This window comes from Aythya ferina, assembly GCF_964211825.1.
Source record: "Aythya ferina genome assembly, chromosome: 17".
NCBI lineage: Eukaryota > Metazoa > Chordata > Aves > Anseriformes > Anatidae > Aythya > Aythya ferina.
In genome coordinates, this window is record NC_140316.1 from 7,948,369 (window position 1) to 7,969,707 (window position 21,339).

Here is a 21,339-nt window from a genome sequence, read left to right on the forward strand (position 1 = left end):
ATGTGGTTCTTAATCTGTTGGTATTTCAGCTCCAGTATTTCAGGAAGCAGCCTGTTATTTGGATAAATATTCCGTTTCTGGTTTAAGACTGTTGGGTTTCAGTAACTAACTCATTGGCCTTATTCAGGGGACCTAAAAGCCAGACCAGAGAAGTCAAAATAGTGAACTCTTGTTCTTTGAGCATGGGAAAACCAAAGATGCTTGCTTTGCTACTGTAAAATCCTTGCTGTATTTCACTCAAGAACACACAGTTGGCATCCAAAAAAATGGAGAGACTGAGTAGAAGATTGGCTTGTAAACAAAACGAATGTGACAAAAAAATATAGCCAGTTAAAATTTCAGCATACTGAAGCTAGCACCTGGGGTTTCAAATATATAGTGGTTGAAATATTATTTTTTGCCTTGTTTTATGATGACTTTTTTTCTGACTCAATGTACTTGCAAGTAATGCACATAGGAAACCAGGAAGCCATTCCAGGATAAAGTTCCTCAGGGAATGTAATTACTGCTACTAATTTCTGATGCTTGACAGTATCAAGAGGAAGCTCTTGACAAAAGAAACTCTAATGGACATCTGCAATATTGAAATTTCCAGATATGATATCTGAAGAGTTCACTGCTGGGCATTTTCTTTTTTTTTTTTTTAATTCTTCCTTATATCTTAATGTTATCAGTCTTGGGCATATTTTATTGTCAAGGAGTTCTGTCCCTTTCACAGCGGAATGAATAGCTCTGTTCCTGTCACAGTGGCAGAAGCATATTGATTGGGGCTTTTCTTGTGTCTGGCTAATGACGTATCAGTGATGTAAAGATTCAGAGCAAATAGAGAAGATGTAATTCCTCCTCTAATTATTTCTATAAGCAGATCTTCAGGGCTAAAAGCCTTCACTTAGTGCAAGCAAGACTCTTAGACCCCAGGGAAATTATTTACCTATCAAGAACTGTAGAATCTAGTCTACAAGGAAGCTAAGAATGAACAATTTTGTAAAATCAATCCAAGTTGACATCATTACAGAGAACAACTGAAAGAACTGCTGCTTGTGGAGCATGGGAACCCCCCCAGATGCTGTGCATTGTCAGGGACCGGTAGAGAATGACACCCCCATGGTTCAGCAAGACAGAGTTCATGTGGTTAATGCAGAGAGCTGGAATCTCCTTGCTGCTGTTAAACTTTAATTTCTGCATTTAAAACAAAGCAGAGCTATACCAAAAAAAAATAATAATAACCAAGCCATTTCCACTGGGATAGCATGATTTTAGAACAGGTCATTTTGAGCTGGGACTGCCTGGGATTTGTAGTTAACTAAAGGATTTGTGGCTTGTAGTCACAGGTTGTGATCCCAGCTTGTACCAACAGGCTTTTGCCAAGCCATTCCTGATTCAGTTTCTGGGTGATTTTCATTGCAAAGTTGAAAGCCAGGTTCTCACTCTTGTCTCCAAGATTAAACAATTTCTTGTAATTCCCATTTGGGATTCCTTACAGCACAGGAGGTCAGTGTTTTACAGGCGGTGTTCCTCTGTTGGCAGCTCAGTTTTGCTCTTTTCTGTGTGGCTTGGTTTGGTGTTGGCAGGCTTGTGCAGGCCCAGCCTCGTGAAGGCTGAGCGGGATGCAAGTCCCATCCACGCCCTGGTGTTTTTGCAGTATCCCAGTCAAATCCCTATCTTAACAGGGCTCCGGCAGCCACGAGATGTCTGGCTGTTGTAGGCTGGCTTGTGGGGTTGGGTTTGGGGGGGGAGCAGTGGGTTCTAGCAGTGCCAGCATCATTGTTCCACAGCTCCTGCTCTGAGCCTGCGCTGCCTTCTCCCCTGGAGGCAGCTGAATGAGGGGTTTGTGAGGCGCGGCCGCAGCCTGGTCTTCCCGCGGAAGGCAGTGGTGGCAGATGGCAAACGCAGCTGGAGTCGCACCTTTGTGTTGGTCGTGGCAGTCCCCGTGAGCTGGTTGCTGGTTACTGAGTGGAGGAGGCCATCTGCGTGGAGATGAAGGTCTCGATGACGTTGTGAGAGGATGGCAGCAGCTGGCTGTGGCTGTTGGTGGAGTCAGAGCTCTGGTACAGCACCAGGCTGCTGGAGGACACTGTTAAAAGCACAGGCATCAGTTAAGTACAAATTCTCACTGCAGTCTCTTTCTCAGTTGTGTTGGAAATACGGGCACACATAAAACTTTCTGGCATAGTGGCATAATTACTTTTTCTACTTAGTGTGCCGTTACATACCTAGCTCAAGTCCTGAGCTAGCTTGAAAGTGTTATGGGAGGCAGCTCTCAGGGAGTTTGGACTGGAGGATTCGACTTGGTTTTTAATGTCCTAGCTAATGTCTTGTCTTGGAGCAGAAAACAACCGGAGTCCCTTAATGAGAGACTTGAGCTCTCCAGCCCTGAAAACCACCTGCAGGACTGTCTGTGCATGGACATTGTTTTTGTCAGTCTTTATAAGGTTATTTTCCTCTTTCAGTTCTGACGAAGGGTCCCATTTCCACGGTCTGGCCTTACACAGCTTGCACAGACCGTGCGCAAAACCATTTCTTCGTGCCACCTTTTCAGCAACCCCCATCCCTCCCCCAAGACCCTGGGAGAGCCCTCTTAGAGAATGCTGAGCCCCAGGTGCCATTTTTGGACTGGGTTTTACGGCATTGGCAAGAGAAATTAGGCAATGTGGGCGTTAAGGTAGTAGTAGCTCTTACCAGCAGGGCTTGAGGTGAGGCGAGGGCCGGGCTGCAGGTGCTGGATGGTTGTGTCTTGGTTCTGCAAATGTATCGTCGGAGCCTGCGATACCGGCGTGTGCATCCCAGACTCTGTGTGGGTTTCTGAGTCAGGTGTGAATGCCTAGAGGAAAGAAAGTTAGTGGTGCCTGGCTTCTGCATCCCTGCTAACAGGCACTAGAGAAGAGTATTAGAAGGAGCGAGCAGGTGCTGTTTCCAAGGAGATTAAATTCTCCTTGATGATGCAGTGACCAGTTTGTTTTACTGCCTCCAGTACTGCAGCTGCTGCCAGCGAGGCAAGGAGATGAGAAAGGTGGTTCTGCTGGGATGGTGCAGACCACACACCCAAAAACTCTGACAAGCAAGGGGCTCCCAGCAGGTGCATTTGTGAGGTGGGAGAACAAACAGATGTGCTAGAGGCTGTTACCTGTTTAGTTGGTGTCAGGTTAGTCAGGGCGCTGAGGTTGGCGGTGTCTGTTATCACCATGGTCTGTGGTAAGAGGCCTGTGTGTGTGTACTGGGCCACCTCGGACTTGGGGCCGTAGAGAGCTGTGCACGAAAGAAAACAAGACCGTGTGGGTGCTGGAGCTGTGCGTGCCATTAGCTTGGCTGAGCTTTTCCTTCATGCTGCCTGTGTGTGAGCCAGTGGGAGCGGAGGGGCAGGGAGGTGAGTGCAAGAGGAAAAACAATTCAATAATGACAGCACTTACGTTTCAGAACCAGCAAATGCTCCAGAGCAGAGCCTTTTGTTTGTTTTGCTTGAGCAAATGAGTTCATGCTCTTACCGTGAGGGTTCTGTATCTGGGCCATGGTAGCCATGAAGGGGCTCTGGTTTATGTGGCTCTGGACCTGCTGCATGAGGGGCTGCTGGTAGGACGGGTGCAGCTGCTGGGAGAACTGGACGGGCTGCAGGGTGGTGAGGCTGCTCCCCATGCTGTTTATCACGGGAACGCTCTGGGGCTGGGTTGAAGCCAGGCCTGAAAAACAAGGAGTGGTGTCAGTGGTGTCTCACACCGTGGGAGGAGTGGCTGCTCTGCAGCAGGGCCTCTGAAATTGTGGTCATGGCAGGTCTGTTGCAGCAGGATGAGTTCGGATCCTGCTTTTCAGGAAATCGGTTGGTTAGCCATGATCATGAGTAGACTTCATGCCTGTGAAAATGAAGCGGGGCTGTGCAAAACGTGTAATGCACACAGGTACCATGAAAACTCCCTCTGACTTCCCATGTTTGCTCCTGGGGTGCATCCCTTCGTAGATCACTTGCCAGTTTAGTGATAGCCCCGTGTAAAGCTCCGCTGGAGAATCCTCACTCAGAAAGGAGCTCAGAGCTACATCTCGGTGTCCAGCTCGATCCTTTATTCTTTTTTGTTATGAAGTTGTTGGCAACAGAGATCACTGTGCTGTAGCTGCCCAGCCACATGAAATGAAAATTAAACTCCTTTTGTTTGGGCTGCCAAATTTTGGAACTTGGACCAGTGAGAAAGTGGTAGAAGATTTCACACATCAGTACTCACTTCTGTCTGGACCCTATTCATGGAAGTCACCAAGTCTCTAGCACTGAGACAGTGCTAATGCTCTGGCAATCTTTTTTTCTCCTCTTTTTTTTTTTTTTTTTTTTTTTTTTTTTCTTGCACAGAATTAGAAACAATGTTATAATCCTGGACATAAATGAGGAAATGGAAATTAGCTCCCAGTTGTCACCATGGAACAAATAGGACTGCTTTCTTCCCAGGAAGAAGGTAGAAGAAGAGAGTATATATTTTTATTTTTCTTTATCTAATTAAATGCATTTTGGCAGTAGCCTAGTCCTGGAAAGAGAAGTAATCTCTTAAGTCCAGAAAAGCTGTCAAAGTAAAAAAATGTTTTTACTGCTGTAGGTTCCAAAGGCATGTGCTGCTTTTTACAAGAAACAGAACAGGATGTTTTGTCTTTCAGGCACTAGGAACATGTTTCAATTTCCATGGGTTTAAGGAGGCATGACGTTTATCTTTGGGAAGATGCACAGGAGCAGGACAAAACATTGGCTTGGGAATAGATTGCAAAAGTCCCGTGCTCTCAAGGCTTGGGTTTATGTGTAACCTAATTCTAATATGAATAAGGAACATCTGTCCCCTAATTACATGGGTACCTGCAAGTAGTGCAGTTGAAGATCATTAGTGTTTGTGGCAATTTCCCCAGGTACCTATCACTGCCAAATGAGTGCTTTTGTCCCTGAAAGCAGGGAGGTGATGCTGACAATTACAGGCAGCTCCCTATCCCGATAAGCAGTCATTCCAGAGAACAGACAGCCGGGGACACAACTCACCTATCACGAGGGTGGAGGCACCCGTGTTGGTGAACGCTGGTGTTAGGGATGAGGTCTCGCCAGCTCCGATCGCCATAACACCGGGCAGCGAGGCCATGATCAGGTTCTGAGTTTGCTGGCTCAGTGCGTGTGGATTTTGCTCCAGGCTGTGCAAGGCGGTCAGGGTGCTGACAGGGGGGAGAGTTCCTCCAGAAGCCGAGATCTGTGTGGAAGGAGGACTGTGAAAAAGCCACCTGCAGCGGGCTGAGTTGGCGAGTCTCAGGGCTGTGATAAAATTCTGCCTGCCCTAGGCCCCTTGCTAACCAGGAGTTCACTCTTGCTTGTCTGCAGTTTTCCTGGTTTCTCATGCTCATCAATTAACTACCACAGGTCAGCTGATGAATTAATAAGAATAAATCCTTGCTCTGTTTTATTTTTTTCATACTTAAAGGGCTCAGAAGGGCTGTACACACATGAATGAGGTCAGTCCAACTGCATTCTGTAGGGAAGGCTTATCCTGTGGTTTACAGCTGAGGGAAGAAGATGATGCCCAGAGAAGTTAAGAGGCTCAGGTAATTTTACATGATAATTCTAGCTGTGAAGCTCAGTACAGAATCCAGTTCTCTTTTTGTTCACCCTTTCCTCTGAGAAATGTCTGTACTTTCTCCCAGTGCGTGTCTTCGTGGCCAGTGAGTTTTCAGACTGAGGCCTTAAAGGGGTTGCTGAAAAAAATCTTAATATCTCTTTCCTTGTATTTTCTTCAGGCCACGTTAACTGACAGTTCCCTGTTCTTAGAGATAAAGCATATCTGTTGGGTAGAAATTATTCTATGCTTAGATGTCTTTCTGATTTAGTTTGTGACCTTGAGTCACCAAAAAAATTAATAACTGTTTTCCCAGCCCCTGAAATGAACCACATCACCTTTGTTCATGCTCTAACAGGGTTTTGAATTTTCAAGGCCCTTTAGAGATCTGTAGTTGAAGTACAGTGGAATGGCAAAATATCATTCTAATAATTCAGCTGATAAAGAAAATTGACATTTATACTACTTTTTTTTCCTCCCCTCAGAAAAAATCTATAAGGACTCTTTAGGAAGTGCAAGCACTAACAGGTTAAACAGTGGGACAAATCATTTTGGTAGCAGTTCTGGAAGACAGCTTTAGAAGATGTTCAGCACTTCATGAAAGCCTTTATTTTTTTCTTCAGGGAGAGACCAGAAAACCAGCCAAGTGAGTGAGTGACTGCAGAGATTTAAATCATACTCATTTATAGTGAACTTAGCTTTGCCTCAGGCCAGTATGTGCAACTTCTGCCAACTGATTCCCTATAAGCCAGGGAACATGTGCAAACTGAAGGTGGCCAGTCATGTAGCCTTAATGTTTCATTGTTAATTATGTGGAAGGAGGTATAGTTTAAAACAAAACCAAAAAAATCTCAGAAGGAAATTTGAGAAGGTAAATTGCTGCAGTCAGATAACAGGTAAGTGTCTCAAGGGTGTGTGTTGCAAACAGGCTATTGGGCTTAATTTTTACAGGCAAGTAATGGATCAGAGACCAGTTAATCTCATCTGATCAACTATCCCCAGATGTGTAGAGGTCAAATGACAGATGGAGATGATGAGAGACTGTCAGTGGGGAAAGGAGAAGAGAAAAGAGTCTCCTGGGAGGAGGGAAGTCATGTCATACCTTGAGCTCTGTGTTTTTATTTTTTATTTTTTTGCCAGGACAGACTTTTTTTTTTTTTATTATTTATTAATCTTAAGGAAATGGCCATGGTTCTTGCTTTCATGTCTGAATGCTCACCCTTCCCATCAGTCACAGGTATCCCAAGCATGATCATATTACACAGCCAGTGCAAAGTGGCTCTGACACTTATCTGTAAGAAGGTGGCTTTAAGAGTATTTGAGGAAATACTGAGTAACCACAGGCAGAGGACCTGACATGGTCTAGGCAGCGGTACGTCAGTGTATGTCACTTACCAGCTTAGTGTCTGTGCTCAGTAGGTTCTGGCTGGGCTCCAGCCCAGGGGGAGAAACCTGATGCAGGATGGTTTGGGTGGTCACCATCGAGTTGTTCCCGTGGTGGTTGCTGCTGGAGGACTCAGCCTCGCTGGCTGGCTGCTGGTTGTATCTCACTCCTGCACCACAACGGGGGGGAAACCGGTCATCAGAAGTGAGAAACGGAGCAACTTTGGCAAGTGCTAAATTCAGCTTCCTTTGTGGGCACTTCAGTGTTTAGAGTTACATTTTTACCAGTTTGCCCTGGCTCTCCACTGTAACTTGGCCTAGCTCCTTCCTCTGATCCTGACTTTAAGGCATGGCTGTGTGCTTGCTTGCTTGCCCTGCAGGGAGCAAGCAGGGTGCACTGGAAACCACCTCCTGGCATGTGGGTGTAGAGATGATCTTGCTGAGACTCCTCTCTTCCCAGGGTGAGAGCAGTTTACTACCTCTGGCCTATGAAGCTGAAGAAGCTCTGTTGTTCTAGGGTGTAGAATGACCTTTCCTGATGCCTGAAAACTTAAATCACAGTGCGTAATGGTGCTGATATGTATTGGAGAGAGCAATAGGCATGCGCCAGAGTGAAAAGATACAGAATTAACCTGTGGTGGCAGCCCAGCAAATAAATTCTTGAAAGGGGATTACTGTCTGCCAGTCAGGAGGGAGTGCAGAATGTCAAAGAGTAAGTGAGGAGATCTGGCTGAAAGTTTTGTTACTGAATTTAATGTCACCCTGGCTTTTCTAGCCACTTGGGAGACATGATCTCTATGCTCTTTCCTTATAGCATGCTTTTTCTGTCTGTGAATTCACTTCCTAAAGAGTGATGGTTTTAGTGACAGAATTCAGACAGGTTTGAGTGTCTCTTTCAAATCTCCCTCTGCTTGTTTCTTACCATGAACTTTGCTGGGTGAGAGAGCAGATGGTGGCTGGAGGGAGGACGAGTTGTGAGGAGTTAGGGGGGGAGCAGGCGTGGGCTGTGGCCCGCTGAAGGTGTCCATGGCCAGCTTGTGCCGGAAGGCCTCCTCCTTCCTGCGGTTGGCAAACCAGTTGTAAACTCGCACCTCGGTCACCAGGTTCGAGCCCAGGCCCTGGGCCTGGGATGGGGAAACTCCTCTCTGAATACACTCTGCTCTGTTAGGAGAAAGCACAAGAGGAGTCTTGCTGAGCTCGCCTTAGTCAAAGACACGGAGTTAAGTGCACAGCCCCAAAGTGGCTGTGGCCTTGCACACCATGTGGAAGGATCCTGCAAGGTGTAGCAAGACATGGGGTGTTACTGGATCCTGTGTGAACAGGAGATGTTCAGCAGTGGCATTTCATTCAAGTGTGGCTGGTGGCAGTGGTGACATGCACTGCTGTGTCACTGCTGTGCCACCTCTCACAGGCTTTAGCATACCGGGAATGCAGAGAGAGCCTGCTCTGCCCTTCCTCAAAGCCAGACACCCAACTTTACCTGTTGCACTCCTCCACCAGTGCCTCCCTCTCTTCTTTGCTGGGGTTTTTCTGTCTCTCGTAGGCTTGGAACAGGATCTGTTGTGAGGCAGGGCCCCACTTAAAGCGGTTTCTTCGTCCCTTCTTGGTGGGCAGATCGTCTCCCATGGGTTCCTCTGTCAAGATACCCTGGCCAGCATGTGTGAATTCTGCAGGCACAAGAGGGCAAAGGAATTTGCTTTTGGGAAGCAAAAATGACAGGCTGCCTGTCCTTTTCTGCATGGATTATATCTTTGCTCACACCTTGGAGGAGTGAAAGCCGATGCAGGAGACTTCAGAGTAAGTATGCCTGGAGTCCTGTTCTCCAGAACAATATGAAGGTCAAATGCCTCATTTTACTTGCAACCCATCAATACAAAAATAAGTGTGGCCAGTTCCAGGCAGACTCTTGGAATACAGAATTGCATGCTGCAGGGATGGGTTCCCAATGGGTGCCCATAAAGAGAGGGTTTAGAATGCACGAGGTGACAGTCAACAGTGCTTTGCTGTGGCAAGTACTGCTGCATGCTGCTTTTTGCAGCTAGGGGAACTGTTGCTTTAGCTGAAACTGCAAAAGCCTCGTTCTCAGGCAGAAATTTTGTCTCTGTTAGCCTACACTGTTTTAATCTGAGGATGGGTATCAAACTGTAATTGCAAATGGATAATGTTAGGTTGCTTCTCTTTAGCCAAATGAGGGTTGGGGTGTCGGATAAGTGCAGGCTGCTTCATGAGGGTTTTTTTTTCCATGTACAGTTTGAGTACTGGCATGGACTTCTCTAAGCTTCCTGCCAAAAGTGGCTTTTCCTTGATATAAACGGGGAGTAAGGATTAGCAAGAGACAGCACAGGCTTTTATGGAATTAGGGATAGGAGAACAATTGTTGCCATACTTACGCTGGGCCACCTCTCGCTGCTTGCGGACGTACCAGGTGTAGAGGGCTGCCCTTTTTTGGGTCTTCATGGGAGTGCCCTTGTTGAGGTGCTGCGAGAGGTGAGATTGGTTCAGACCAGTAGTGTCCACCACCTCGCGCTGAGGGATGTTGTGCTGCTGGAGGTAGGATTTCACCATCTTTGCTACCCGCCAGGGATCCTCTCTGGAAGGAGCAGAAAACATTCCTCTGGAGAACCATCTCTAAAGCCAGTGCTCAGCAGACCTGGATGCCAAGGATGTGCACTAGAGCTTCCTGAGGCACATCAGCCATCACCACTGCACGTAGTGAGGCAAGAGCGTTAACTGGCTGAATAAGGGAAAGGTATTCTGAAAGGTGTCCTGAACCTTGTTCAATTTGGCTGTGCATTCAGGGTAAAAATTGCATGGTATCAGAAATAAGGTGGCAAAGAAATAGCAGTAGCTTCCCTTAAACTGATCTCTGCAGGCACTTTGATTTCCCTTTAGAAGAGGAGTCATCTGTGGTTATCAAATGAATTTCCCAATATGTAGCCATGTCTTTGCCATCTGTGCTCAGTTCTGTGCAAGGTTTTGCCCTGCTCTGTCTAGGCAGTTGTCATCTGTGAATGACAGAAAGCACTGACCAGCAAATGAGCAAAGAATTCATCTTTCCGCTGGAAAGTAATGCAAAAGTAATTTTTTTTTTGCTGCTAGTGAGAAATAAATGTTATAAGGAGGGAAGTGACATTGCATTTCAGCATTCAGCTAGATGTTTTATGGTTATAGATATTTTTTCCAGAGTTGACATCTCTTTTGCCATTCTCTTCCTTAAGGCATAGGTGCTGGGGTAAATGTACCTAATTTTTCCTGGACAGATTCATTCGGATACTATGCTGAACCTCGCTCATGCCCTGGAGGAGATCCCATACAGTGGTGTAGGAAATGAGAAGAGGCTTTCATCATAGTGTCACACAACAGCTCTGTATGCATATGTACACCAAGCCATCCAGGGTTACGGTTTTGCGCATCAGCTGTGTTGTGCAATTCCACTGCTTTGCATCTAGACCCACTCAAACTTCTACATGCTTCACAGAAGAACAAGAAACCTATTAATTCCTCTTATTGCCACCTTCCTTTGGGATAACAGCTGAAGGAATAGACAGACCTACTTGAGACCTATTCACAAAACTTGACACTAATCTGATTTGGGATTTTATAATGACTGAATCTCTGACAGTGAAGGTCACCTGTTGGAATATCCTTGTCAGTTCCTAAGGCAAACAGAGGAAACATGACTTTGTGTGTATCAATTTCACTAGCACTGAGAATTACAATAAAAACAGATGTGAAATCATGCAGTCTAGAACCAAAAAGTGCAGGAGCCTCTATGGAAAAGATTCTGGGTTAGTTTTTAACAGAGAGCATCCTGCTGTGTATCATCTGTGAAATCTCTGGTGGAAGTGGTTTTTGTGCTGTAGAAATGCAGTGGTGTGGCATCCAACACCAGCATCAAAGGAGTAACAGCAGGGGAAAAATGTACCTAGGATTACGGAGAAACTGTTGCAAGTGCACACAGGTCTGAGCAACAGGCAACAGCTGTACTATTCATGGCTTTGTTGACTCAGTAAGTTGCCGGAGGCTGCAAAGTGATAAGGAGGACAAAGTCCACACCTGTTCTCTCAGTGCAAACACCCTTATCTCTGTTCCCCTCACAGTCTCTTTCCCAGTGGCTGGATAGTCCAAGGAACAAGCTCTGCTGCAGTTAAAGTATGACAGACGCAGTGTCAGTTATAACTCTGAAGATTCTGTTTTCTTAAAATAGAACCGTTTGCTTCTCTCCTATGATGGTACAGTTGCTATAGAGGATTCTGTCTTCTAGCCTCTTCCCTTTACCATCTTTGTGTTTCAGTAGCCTCAAGTTGGGCTGAACTCATGAAAGCTTTCCCTTTCTCAGTGTCTTTTTCTTCTCTTACCATCCAAACCAAGGATCAATCTCTTCCCTCTCTATTTGTGATAGTCTAGCCAGCATACGTACCCTGAATTTGTTGCGCAAGTTCCTGTACAAAGGAGAAAAGGCTCAGACTTGGAATCTCTGATCTCTTAGATTTGAGCCCTGGCTCAGATGGGGGGAGGAGGGACTGGTATTACTGATGGGAACCTCTCTTATATATTGATTTCCTTCCTGCACCCTGATCATGAGTCACTTCTATCTCCTCTGACAAGGAGTCTCCTTCTGCCTTCCTTACTTCTTTGAGGTAGAAATAAAGCAGGAAGAACCTGTGAGTCTCTTTTAACAGTACTTCAAAGCCTTGTGTATTTCCATTTTGTTTTGAGACAAAGCAGAAAGAGTTCTGTGAGGTAAAATAGTGCAGGGAAGTCTTAGCCCTGTATGATTTTGTAGGGCAGCTGTATGAAATCCAAGCTACTCTGTATGCTGTCAAAACACAGGCTGTAATATCAATGCAGCAATTTTTTTTGGCCCTAGGCTACATCACAGAGCAAGTGGTGGCAGTTGGTCAGCTGGACCTCACATGAACCATTGCCCAAACACTGAGTTCCATGTCTTTATTGTTGTCTAAGACACCATAAAGTGAAACCTTCACTGGTGGTAAGACTCATTGACTGTCAGAGGGCAGGATTTCACTCTAAACCTAGTTTTCCTGGTTGTAGGTGCACTAAAATCTCAATTCCTGAGTTAGAACTGTAGTAATGGGTCTGCCTTTCTCAAACTCTTCTATCTGCAAGCCTCTTCTCTGTTTTTTATCTCTTATTTCTTCTCAGATGCAAGCTGCTTCCCCACTCTTCTCTTGTTCTCCCAGGTCTAATTTCTGCCTGCAGATTCTTGTCACATAGTTTTTACTTCCTTTTTTCCTAAGTCTTGCTGTCCTGCTGTCAGCTTCATCTCACCCTCTGAGCATAGCCCTTCTCCTTGACTCATCTCAGCCACAGGGGCCTGGGTCCTCTCTGCATTCCGGCTTCCCATTTTCTTAGTTCTGAGGTCACTTTTTAAGGGCGTTTTCACCTCCCTTTTGTTACCTGAACAATAAGTAACCCAGGTAGTTAGTTATAAACTCAAAGGGAACAAGAGGCTGGTTGATAATTTATAGCAACATCTCAAATTTAAATGGAAAGTAAATATCAAGTTGTTAGCATTAAAGAAAACCCATTCCAGAGAGCTGGAGATGTAACATTCAGGGGACCTTCTCCTTCCTTCACTATTACTGACTTTTCTTTCTTTTTCCTTTGTTCCTTTCTTTCCCCTCCTCTTCCTCGTTTTTTCCCTTCTCTCCTTTCCTTCTTTCCTATTCTCAGATTCTCAGGTAAGAGAATCCTTCATTTCCTCAAGATAGGTTCTGAATTTCTGCTTTGGACCAGACCTCGCTTAAGCAGAGGTTCAGAGCGAGGAAGTTCTCTGGACCATTCTCTGGCCCTTTCTTCTGGAGCCTGCCAGACAACCCTCACTGATGTCAGTGCACAGACTGGAGCCGGGCTAGGCAGAGAGCAGGGAAGGTAAGACCATCCGGCAGGGTTCCTTTCTATTGAACTTGGCCTGGTTTGCCTCATCTTGGTTTATATGTGGAAATGAAAGGGGTGTGGCAGCTTCATCTCCAGATTCCCCAGCTAGAGCCATTCTAAGACGCACTGTCAATGGGGAAAAGATTGACCCTTTATCATCACATCTTTTTTTTTATTTTTTCCTTGTGGAAAACATGCTTTTATCCCTGCCTCCAGGGGAAATCTGTTGCTTATCTCCATTTCTGTCTGTCCTAATAGAATTTTACCCCTTGCCCTACAGGTGAATTGTTGCTATACGTCTCTATTTGCTGTACATGTATGATCTGTCCCTTCTCCCAAGGTAGCTTCTTTCTTGCCTTCTACTCTAGGTAATACCTGATAATTACTCCACACAGCTCCACCTTACTAGTGAGTTATTTATTCTTTATCATAGATGCAGTTCTTTGTGTAGAATAACAACATTCTTTCTAAATCACTCAAATTGCAAATTTACGGAAGATCAGTAAGATAGGGAGGAAATAGAATATTAATTCCTCACTAGAGAAGCCATTGTATGCAATTCCTCTGTCAGCTGTTTTCTGCAGGGACAAAATGTAATAAATGCCCATAGGTTTACCCTGTTCGTGGATGTCTCTTGTCTACATCCTGTTTTGCTCATCTGTGCTTAGTGGTTCTGAAACTGTGGCTTCAACTTCAGTGGTCCTGTGAGGACATATTTGGTCTCTTGATGCTATCACTTTTCCTTTCCACCACCTGGTAAGCCTAGCAATGGTTTCTTTCCTGATGCTACTTAATGAGCAATGCCTGCAGTTACCACAAAGACTTTCTTCTATCGCTTGTAGCTGCCCACAAGTCAATCTTTCTGTTCAAATGTGGTTTACAGTGTTAGACCAGGAATTGTTAGGCCAAAGAAGCTTCTGTCTAAAGGCAGAAGTGCCTCCATCGAGTTTCTAGATGTGAAATCCTCATGTGGATGCTGAAATAGCTTTGCAAGCATTAAAATTCTAATGTGGATACCTGGGCTTGGAGATTAGTTCTTGCCTTCCTTCCTTTTATTTGTGGCTGGCAGTAATTTCCACTACAGACTGTTCTGCCTTGCCTGTAATTATTTACAATATTATTTTAAGGACATTACCTTTTCCATATGTTAATGGAAAGGTTTGTTCTTAAAACCAAAAAGATGTTTATTAATAGGTAACAACTGCTTAGATATTACCAAACCCTGATACTGGTTCGGATACTTTGAATAGATCCCCAGACATACAATTGCTTTAAATGCATTTTTATATATATCTTTGATCAGAAATTTGAAACTTGACGATACAGATTTCCTACTATCTTCACTTTATCTTGAATAATTTTGATCTATTATATTCCTTCATAAGTGCGCTTCTAACTTACTGGCTGAAACTGGGGCTTTTGGTCCCCTTCATAGTGTCTGGAGCAGCAGAAGTGAATTACTCTATCTTGTAGTACTGGGGAGTGACAGAATAAAGTTTTGGAGTTCAGAACAAAGCTTTGCAATTAAGACCCAGTATGAGGCTTAGAAGTTCCTGATTCTTGCCCAGTCCTCTGTCTGCTCTCCTAATGTTTAGGTAAGTCACAGAATCCCATTCTGTAAAAGGGGAATGCTGCTCAGTTGACTCTGCAGAGAGATGGGAGACTGATTGGAAAGCATTAATGTTACAGGTTTGCAGGAGAGGTAAGTGTTGTGCTGAGGCTGGTAATAAGCACAGGAAAGACCAGTAGCAAGATCCCAGAATGGCAGAGAGGGTCAGAAAACAGATTTCACACTGAATTGAAGGTGACAGGAAAGAATTCCTTCCATCTGCGAGTCTGTTCTCAGATCACAGGGGATGGCATGTTAGTCCTGCTTCACCCATTCATCAGAGAGAACGGGACAAAGCCAGGTGCTCCTCTTCAGCTTCCATGGCTGCCTTTGTGGAAAGATACCTGATCAGAAGTTAATGATCAAAAAGCTTATCAGGGGCTTTTCATCTATAAATTTATAAGACAAAAGAGAAATAATAAAGCCATTGGATAATTAGTAACTAGCCAGGGCCCGCCCGGTGCCACTGGTCTCAAACTACCCCAAGACCTGTACGCAGACTCAGGGAGACGAGAAGGAGACAAGGATGGGGGGAAGGAAGGAGAGGGAAAATTAGCCAGGAAGGCATCAAAGTGGGAGGATTAGCAGCAGAGACAAAAGCGAGGAGAGAAAAGGGAATAGTTAAAAAGAACAAGGGAGAAGAAAAGTAAGGGAAACAGAGGAGACTAAAAGATGTAACAGAGCTGGAAGGGGGGAAGACAAGAGGAGAAAGAGTTACTGGTCCAAAAAGAAGACTGGATTGCTGGGAATGCTCTCCCCACCCAGGTAAGAGCTGATCCAGTGAATTTACCTCTGATGGGTACTGCAGAGTCATCAGCTCCCAGTCTCCCAGGGAGCTTTCACCTCTTAAGTATTTACAGTGAAATCAAACTCTTGACATGGTGTTTTTCTAGCTCTGGCCTTTGTGGTGGGATTTTAAGTTTGCCTCTTGTTTTTACCTTTTATATTAATTTCGTTTGCTTATGAAGAGGAGTGACCAGAAAGCTTGAGAAATTCTCTAACTGGGTTTTAGTGAAGATTTTAAGTGCAGAACATTGCTGCATCCTGTGTCTTCTGTCAGCTTGTGATTTCAAAATACCCACCCCTAAAACAGATGGGCAAGATTCTGCTTCTGTTGTGCTAGATAGCTTGGGATGGACCCGGTCCTTGCTTGGGCAAACCTCTTAGCTTGCTCTCAGGAATAGTATCCCAGGAAGAATCCCAAATAGGAATCTTGGTGAATGTTTCTCTGAGTCTGTTACAAGGCTTATTGCCTCAGGGAACTCTGCCTGTTTTTCCATTTCAAAAATGCCTGTATGCAAAGGCAAAATTGTGTGGCAGTAAAACCTGTAATTGTTGCTGTATGTGTTCTGTTGTAGTTGTGACAGGCAGCAGATGGTAGAAGTGTAGTTTGTTCTGCCTAGATTTTAACCTCTGCGTCTATTTGATTTGTGCTCTTTCTACAAGAAAAATCTCCAGTGAAGTGAGAAGAACTTTGCACTTGCAGGAATGACAAGAACAAGTTCTCTTGGTTTGTCTTAGACCAATAATCTGTAGCAAAAAATGGTAAAATTAAAAATATTTATCTCCTTAAAAATAGCAGGAAAGCATTACAACTTCAATTTACAAAAAATTCATAGGCTAATATGATACCAGTTAAGAGTGACCACGTATGTTTTCGTTTTTCATCCCTCGATGACTGAAATTGTGAATCCTACAAAAATGTAAATCTTAAAAACTAGCATTTAGTCAGAGATATAAGTTATACAGGCCTCGGACTGTCCTCAAGCTAGATGATATGAGCATTTCAAATATGTAATCAGGGTCCAGGGCTCCCTTTATGCATTTTAAGTGAGATTAAAAGAGAAAGTTTGAGCATCTGTAAGGAACTGGGGGAGTGTTTTGGGAGAGCTGCTAGTCTGGGCATGGTTGAAGACTGTCTCTCCAGCTAGATCAATTGTGAATACCAGGAACATTGAGCGGAAGGGATAAGGAAAAGAGATTTAGAGGGAGAATACAAGAAAGCAGCAAAGAGGAGCCTTACTGTAATAGTCTTTCCACCACAGCCTTCTGGTGAGCAGCCTCCTCAGGGCTCAAGTTTTCCAGCTCCTTCATTATCGGAGGGGTAAATTCCTCCCCGTCATCAGAGGTTTCATCTTCCGATAACCTGGATTCCCCCATTCCATTGGGGAGATTGGGGATTTCGGGACAAGATTCCCCTTTCTCTGTCTGGAGGGCATTGATGGCGCGCTGACTTTCACTCTGGAGCATGTAGGGTTCCACTTCGCTCAGTGCCTTAATCAGGGTCTCCTTGGTTAGCCCCGACTCCAGCAGCGCTCCCAGCAGCTCCACTTGAAGATGACTCAGCTTCGAGACCATGGTCTTCAGGCTGGTGTCCCTTGGCTCTGAATTCCAGGTTATCCCGCTTCCAGCTTCCCTACACCATGTTCCTGAGGTAACGCGCCCGACTGTCAGCAGAGTGGGCACAGCACAGCCTCCCGCCTTTACGCCCCCCCAAAAAAAACAAAATACAAAATTGAGCCACTTCAGACCCCCCACGACTGTCCTGAGCCAGTGCTGATAAAGGGACCCTTGGCTATCTGTTTACATTGGAGCAATGTAAATTCTCCAAGGTTCATATTTATCTGTGTGCTTAGCAAGTTACTGAACTTTGGACTTCAGCACTGCAGCAGCAGTTCACAAAGTGCAGAGGGAGAGAAAGCAGGGGGAGGGGGAAAGGGAGGGAAGCAGAAGGGAGAAGGAGAGTAAAACGAAGGGGTAGAAGTTCTGCCAGCATGGAGAAGAAAAGTAAGCTATGGAAAAGGAAAAGGGGAGAACGAGAAAGGAAAAACATGACTTATTTTTGGCCCTATTGGATTTAGAGAAGGAAGGAGATGGAGTAGCTGAGTGGAAGAGGCACGTTGGGCTCTGCCTGGTTCAGGAGAAGGTGCTGCTGTTGGAAGATGGCAGAGCCTACTCAGAGCACTGGCTGGGGTGAAGTTGAGCTACTTGCAGCCCTTAAGGAAGGCTTTGGGCTGAGAGAAAGCTGCTTGAGGCTGCAAGAAAGCTGCCTTGGCAGCCTCGTTAGCCCTTGTGCAACCCTCCAGTAGAGAAGAGCAATGGCTGGGTTTATATAAATGTTCCCAAGACTCACAGGACATTCTAGAGATCCAGCTGACTTCTGTGGCAGAACATCAAGTGTTGAATGACTTTTTCACTTCTGCCTTTTTGTTTGCTGTGTATCTCGGTATACAAATCCCAATCCCACCATTATAACTTGCCATGTTTATTGCTTAACTGATGAGCAGGTGCAGTGTACCCACATAATTCAGAGGATTACAGGGCTTGCCCCATTGAGCTTGTGATTCAAGCACATGATAAGGAATAGCCCTGGGTGTTGGTATATGCTGAAAGTCCCTCTCCTATCTTCAGTTGCCCTACTTCTGAGAAGTGCCGGCTTTGGTTCCCATTTATTACTCTCTCTTGATACCAGCCCCTCTCTAATGTTCTACTCCCACCTGTTGGGTGACTTCTGAAAACGTGTTCTCTAGCTCAGCTGGAATTACTTAGTGCAGTTCTCGGGGAGTCGTTATGACAAAGGTCTTCTCTGCTCTGAAAATATATAAATGACTCTATCTGCTTCGTGTGGCTAAATTAGGAAATATCATGGTGTGGACTTGATCGTGCATGAGCATCTTGTGCAAGTGATTCCTTCTTACGTGATCAAGAGGATTTAAAACCGATGTTTTAACGGTGGTTTCCTAGGGGCAACTACTTGTCTCTTTACACGCTCCCATCAAACCCAAGCTAAGGGGAGCCCAGTTTCAAAACTCACTAGTTCCAAAACTCACTGGTGTCCTGAGACAATGCTGCAAGGTGACCTTGGCTCCGATTTCCCTTTGTGGGCAGCATTAGCCATGCTCTCCGGGCTGCAGTGACAAAATGCTGAAGTCAGCAGCTGAAGGATAAAGCTCTTTTTCAGACTGGATCCCTTCTTCTGCATGGCAAACTGCAGTTGGACTGCTGGGTTGATCCTTTCAACCAGGACTTGTTAACTGTTAGCTTTTGTTTCAGATGGCATCTACGCCCAGGGTACCACCAGCTCCCCTTGCAGCAGTGACCTAAGACAAGTTCAGATGGCTGCAGAAGACTGAGGCAAAAAAGAAGTAACCATTTGGAATCCATGTAAAAATACTTAATGTAAGAAACTTTCTTGTGAATATTAATATATAAATACATCTTTGGTTTCTAAAGGTTTGTTTATTGTTATACTGCAAGAGCATTTAAGGAGCGGTGAGTTCTTTGGGATCGTCCTATCACTGTTTTGATACAATTTATATGCATTTTACTTGTGATTTCAATTGTGCTCATTTTTCTCTTCCAGTAGACATGCCAATGCTGGTCAGTAACAGTAATTGCAAATTGTAATTATAGTATCCAACTGTGATATAAGGATGTATTGTGAATAAAATATATAATTTAAGAACTTTGCAAATGGGGATAACAGATTGTGGGCCTCCTACCATATGTGACAGAAGATTCTGTCATACTAGGTTACTTCTGTTTTTCTGTGGCATGGTGATTTCTTTTACCTAAACTAAGATGGAAAATATCACTGTTGTTATTTAAAAGATTGTCCAATCTGTTTTCTGTAAGTCTGTCTCTTGCATGCTTGGGGAGGAATGAGAGGGCCAAACAACCTAAACTTGAGGCAAAAACGGCAGTCTTTGTCAAGGGAAACCGTGAAGAGAAGAAAACACAGCAACAAATTGTCTGTGTTGTGTGGTTTCGAGGATTCTTTATGCATCCAAAATCCCTTTCCCTGTTGCTTCTGCTTGCCCTGGGGACCTTCAGTTGCAGGGGGTTTTAAAATAGCCTGTTTTGAAACTGGTGAAATTTGAAGACTTTAGAAACAGAAATGAACATCTGTTTGTATGTTAGGACCTCATTGAATGCTGCAGCCGGCTGCCATGTGGAGAACTGTGAGCTGAAAATGGAAACCTTTCAAATACTGAGGAGGAGGTAAATACTCTATTGCTTTCACCTGAAGTGCTTTTTCCCTTGGTCTATTAGAGTTGCCCGCTTTAAACTGTAGTAGCCTAGACAATTAACAAAACAAGAAAGAAAGAAACTTTCTTTCAGCTTCTACAGCATCACCTCTATATCCACTGTAACCTGCCAGACCCTGCTAATTAATGGTTCAGGACTCCATTAAGTATTTCAGGTTCTTCAGCGCAGGAAAACTAGTGACCTTTTTAGTGTTTCTTAAACATTACAAATGGCTAGCAATCAGACTGAACACTTGGGAAGTAGACAGGAGGCTGCTGCTGTGAATTACTCCTATTTTAGACATGGACAATAAAGATTGCAATATCGTTTTTTCTCAGATTATTACGAGTGCCACAATATACTGTTCTGAGGTAATAAGGACAGCAGAGGTCAAGGGTGGAGGCTGCAATGCGCTGCAATGCTTTAACTGACTAAATTATAGTTCTAGTAGGAGAGCAGGAGCTAAATAGTAGGGTGCCATAAGCCATAATACTCTTGTAACTAAATTGTACCTCACAGATTTTGCCTTGAGAATGAGTATTTGAAAGAAAAGGAGATTGTTGCAATTAAGGAAATCAACATATACTAAGCACTGGTAATAAATGAAAATGGGTATAGCAAAACAATTTGCTGGGCCATTACTTGATTCTTAATTTACCCAGACTAACATGATCTTTGTAGTTGTGATAGGGCAAGTTTTTGAAGTTTGAAAACACTGAATGATGCTGCTTATTCTTCTCTTGTTTACAGTATCTGTTTTTGTTTTTCTGCAAAATTGCTTGGTTTTCCCTAGATGTAACTAATATGGTTGCTGAACTCCCTCAAATTCAGTGCTTCAGTGACAAGGCATAAGCAGCTTTACAACGCTAAACTGGCCAGATTAACAGCAGGCTCACAAAAAATGTTTTATTATCAAATCGGTTTGGATTCGGATTGCAAAAATAGATCAGTAAATAATCACAGGAAGTCTGATTTCTGTTTTATTTTAATGGCAAGTTTAATAAAGATTGTTTAAACACACTTGAATACTTTGCCTTGTTTTCTGTGCGCTTTAATACAACTTTGATGCATTTTTCTGCTGTTATTTTCTTCATTTCTCCTGAAGTAGCAGGCAGTCAGATAACACTGTATGACAGCCATTTCATAAAGCTGGGCTCTTGGCATTCTCCAACATCCTTCCTAGGTAGGCATTTGTTGCCATTTGAGGCAAGGATGTCCATGGTTCCTCCAGTTTTTATTGATGTCTAATAGTCTGTCTCAATTAACTGTCCCAATGTAATCCTTTCTCCACTACATGTAATAAAGTGGATTATTTAACACTGATAACTAGTGCATGAAAGCATAAATAGGTAGAAAATAGGAAAGTTATTCTTATTTTAGATTTACTGGTCTGTATTCTACATATTACACTTATTACCAAAGTAACAGATTGTAGAGTCTGGTGAACAGAATGGAAGGCAGATAAGACTCCTAAAGCCTGAATTCTCAAATCAATGTATCTATTACCTTTGTTTCCATTTATTGAATTATATCTATCATTAAGTGTACATCATGAACAATACAGTAATATGCTAGGATAAAGCCAGCCTCATGTGATTTCAAGGAGCACATTGGGAAAGAAAGAAAGAAATCCAAATATTTTTATGATATAAGTGCTAGTAGAGGGAGCCTGCAGAGTTCTATGAAAAGGGTGGTAAAATTGCCATTGGCAAAAGAAACACAGAAACGGTTCTCTCAATAGTTTGTTTATTTTCCATTTTACTGTTCTTCCTGCTGAGATCGCTAAATGCTTTATTGGCCTGAATGACATTAACATCCTCACCTCTGTGATATCTGAGTTCTTATATGTTCACCCCT

The 21,339-nt window shown here is 44.0% G+C and overlaps 1 protein-coding gene and 1 long non-coding RNA gene across 3 annotated transcripts; one reads left to right on the plus strand and one right to left on the minus strand.

Annotated features, from left to right (window-relative positions):
- Nucleotides 1-1,156: 1,156 nt before the first annotated feature.
- HNF1A (HNF1 homeobox A) lies at nucleotides 1,157-18,494 on the minus strand. Its single transcript, XM_084539044.1, has 10 exons — nucleotides 16,478-18,494; nucleotides 9,335-9,534; nucleotides 8,425-8,611; nucleotides 7,867-8,105; nucleotides 6,957-7,114; nucleotides 5,000-5,201; nucleotides 3,483-3,674; nucleotides 3,125-3,246; nucleotides 2,680-2,821; nucleotides 1,157-2,074 (listed from the first exon to the last, which is right to left on the minus strand). Exons 1-10 carry the CDS (start codon nucleotides 16,810-16,812, stop codon nucleotides 1,947-1,949), a joined length of 1,905 nt encoding a protein of 634 aa, XP_084395170.1. The 5' UTR covers nucleotides 16,813-18,494; the 3' UTR covers nucleotides 1,157-1,946.
- On the plus strand, nucleotides 12,441-20,508 carry LOC311446156. Of its 2 annotated transcripts, none has more exons than XR_014698770.1 (3): nucleotides 12,441-12,839; nucleotides 18,508-18,633; nucleotides 19,375-20,508. It is a non-coding gene; the product is annotated as an uncharacterized lncRNA (long non-coding RNA). The 2 variants fall into 2 exon arrangements; XR_014698771.1 differs by lacking the exon at nucleotides 12,441-12,839 and adding an exon at nucleotides 12,857-15,219.
- The last annotated feature ends 831 nt before the right edge of the window (nucleotides 20,509-21,339 follow it).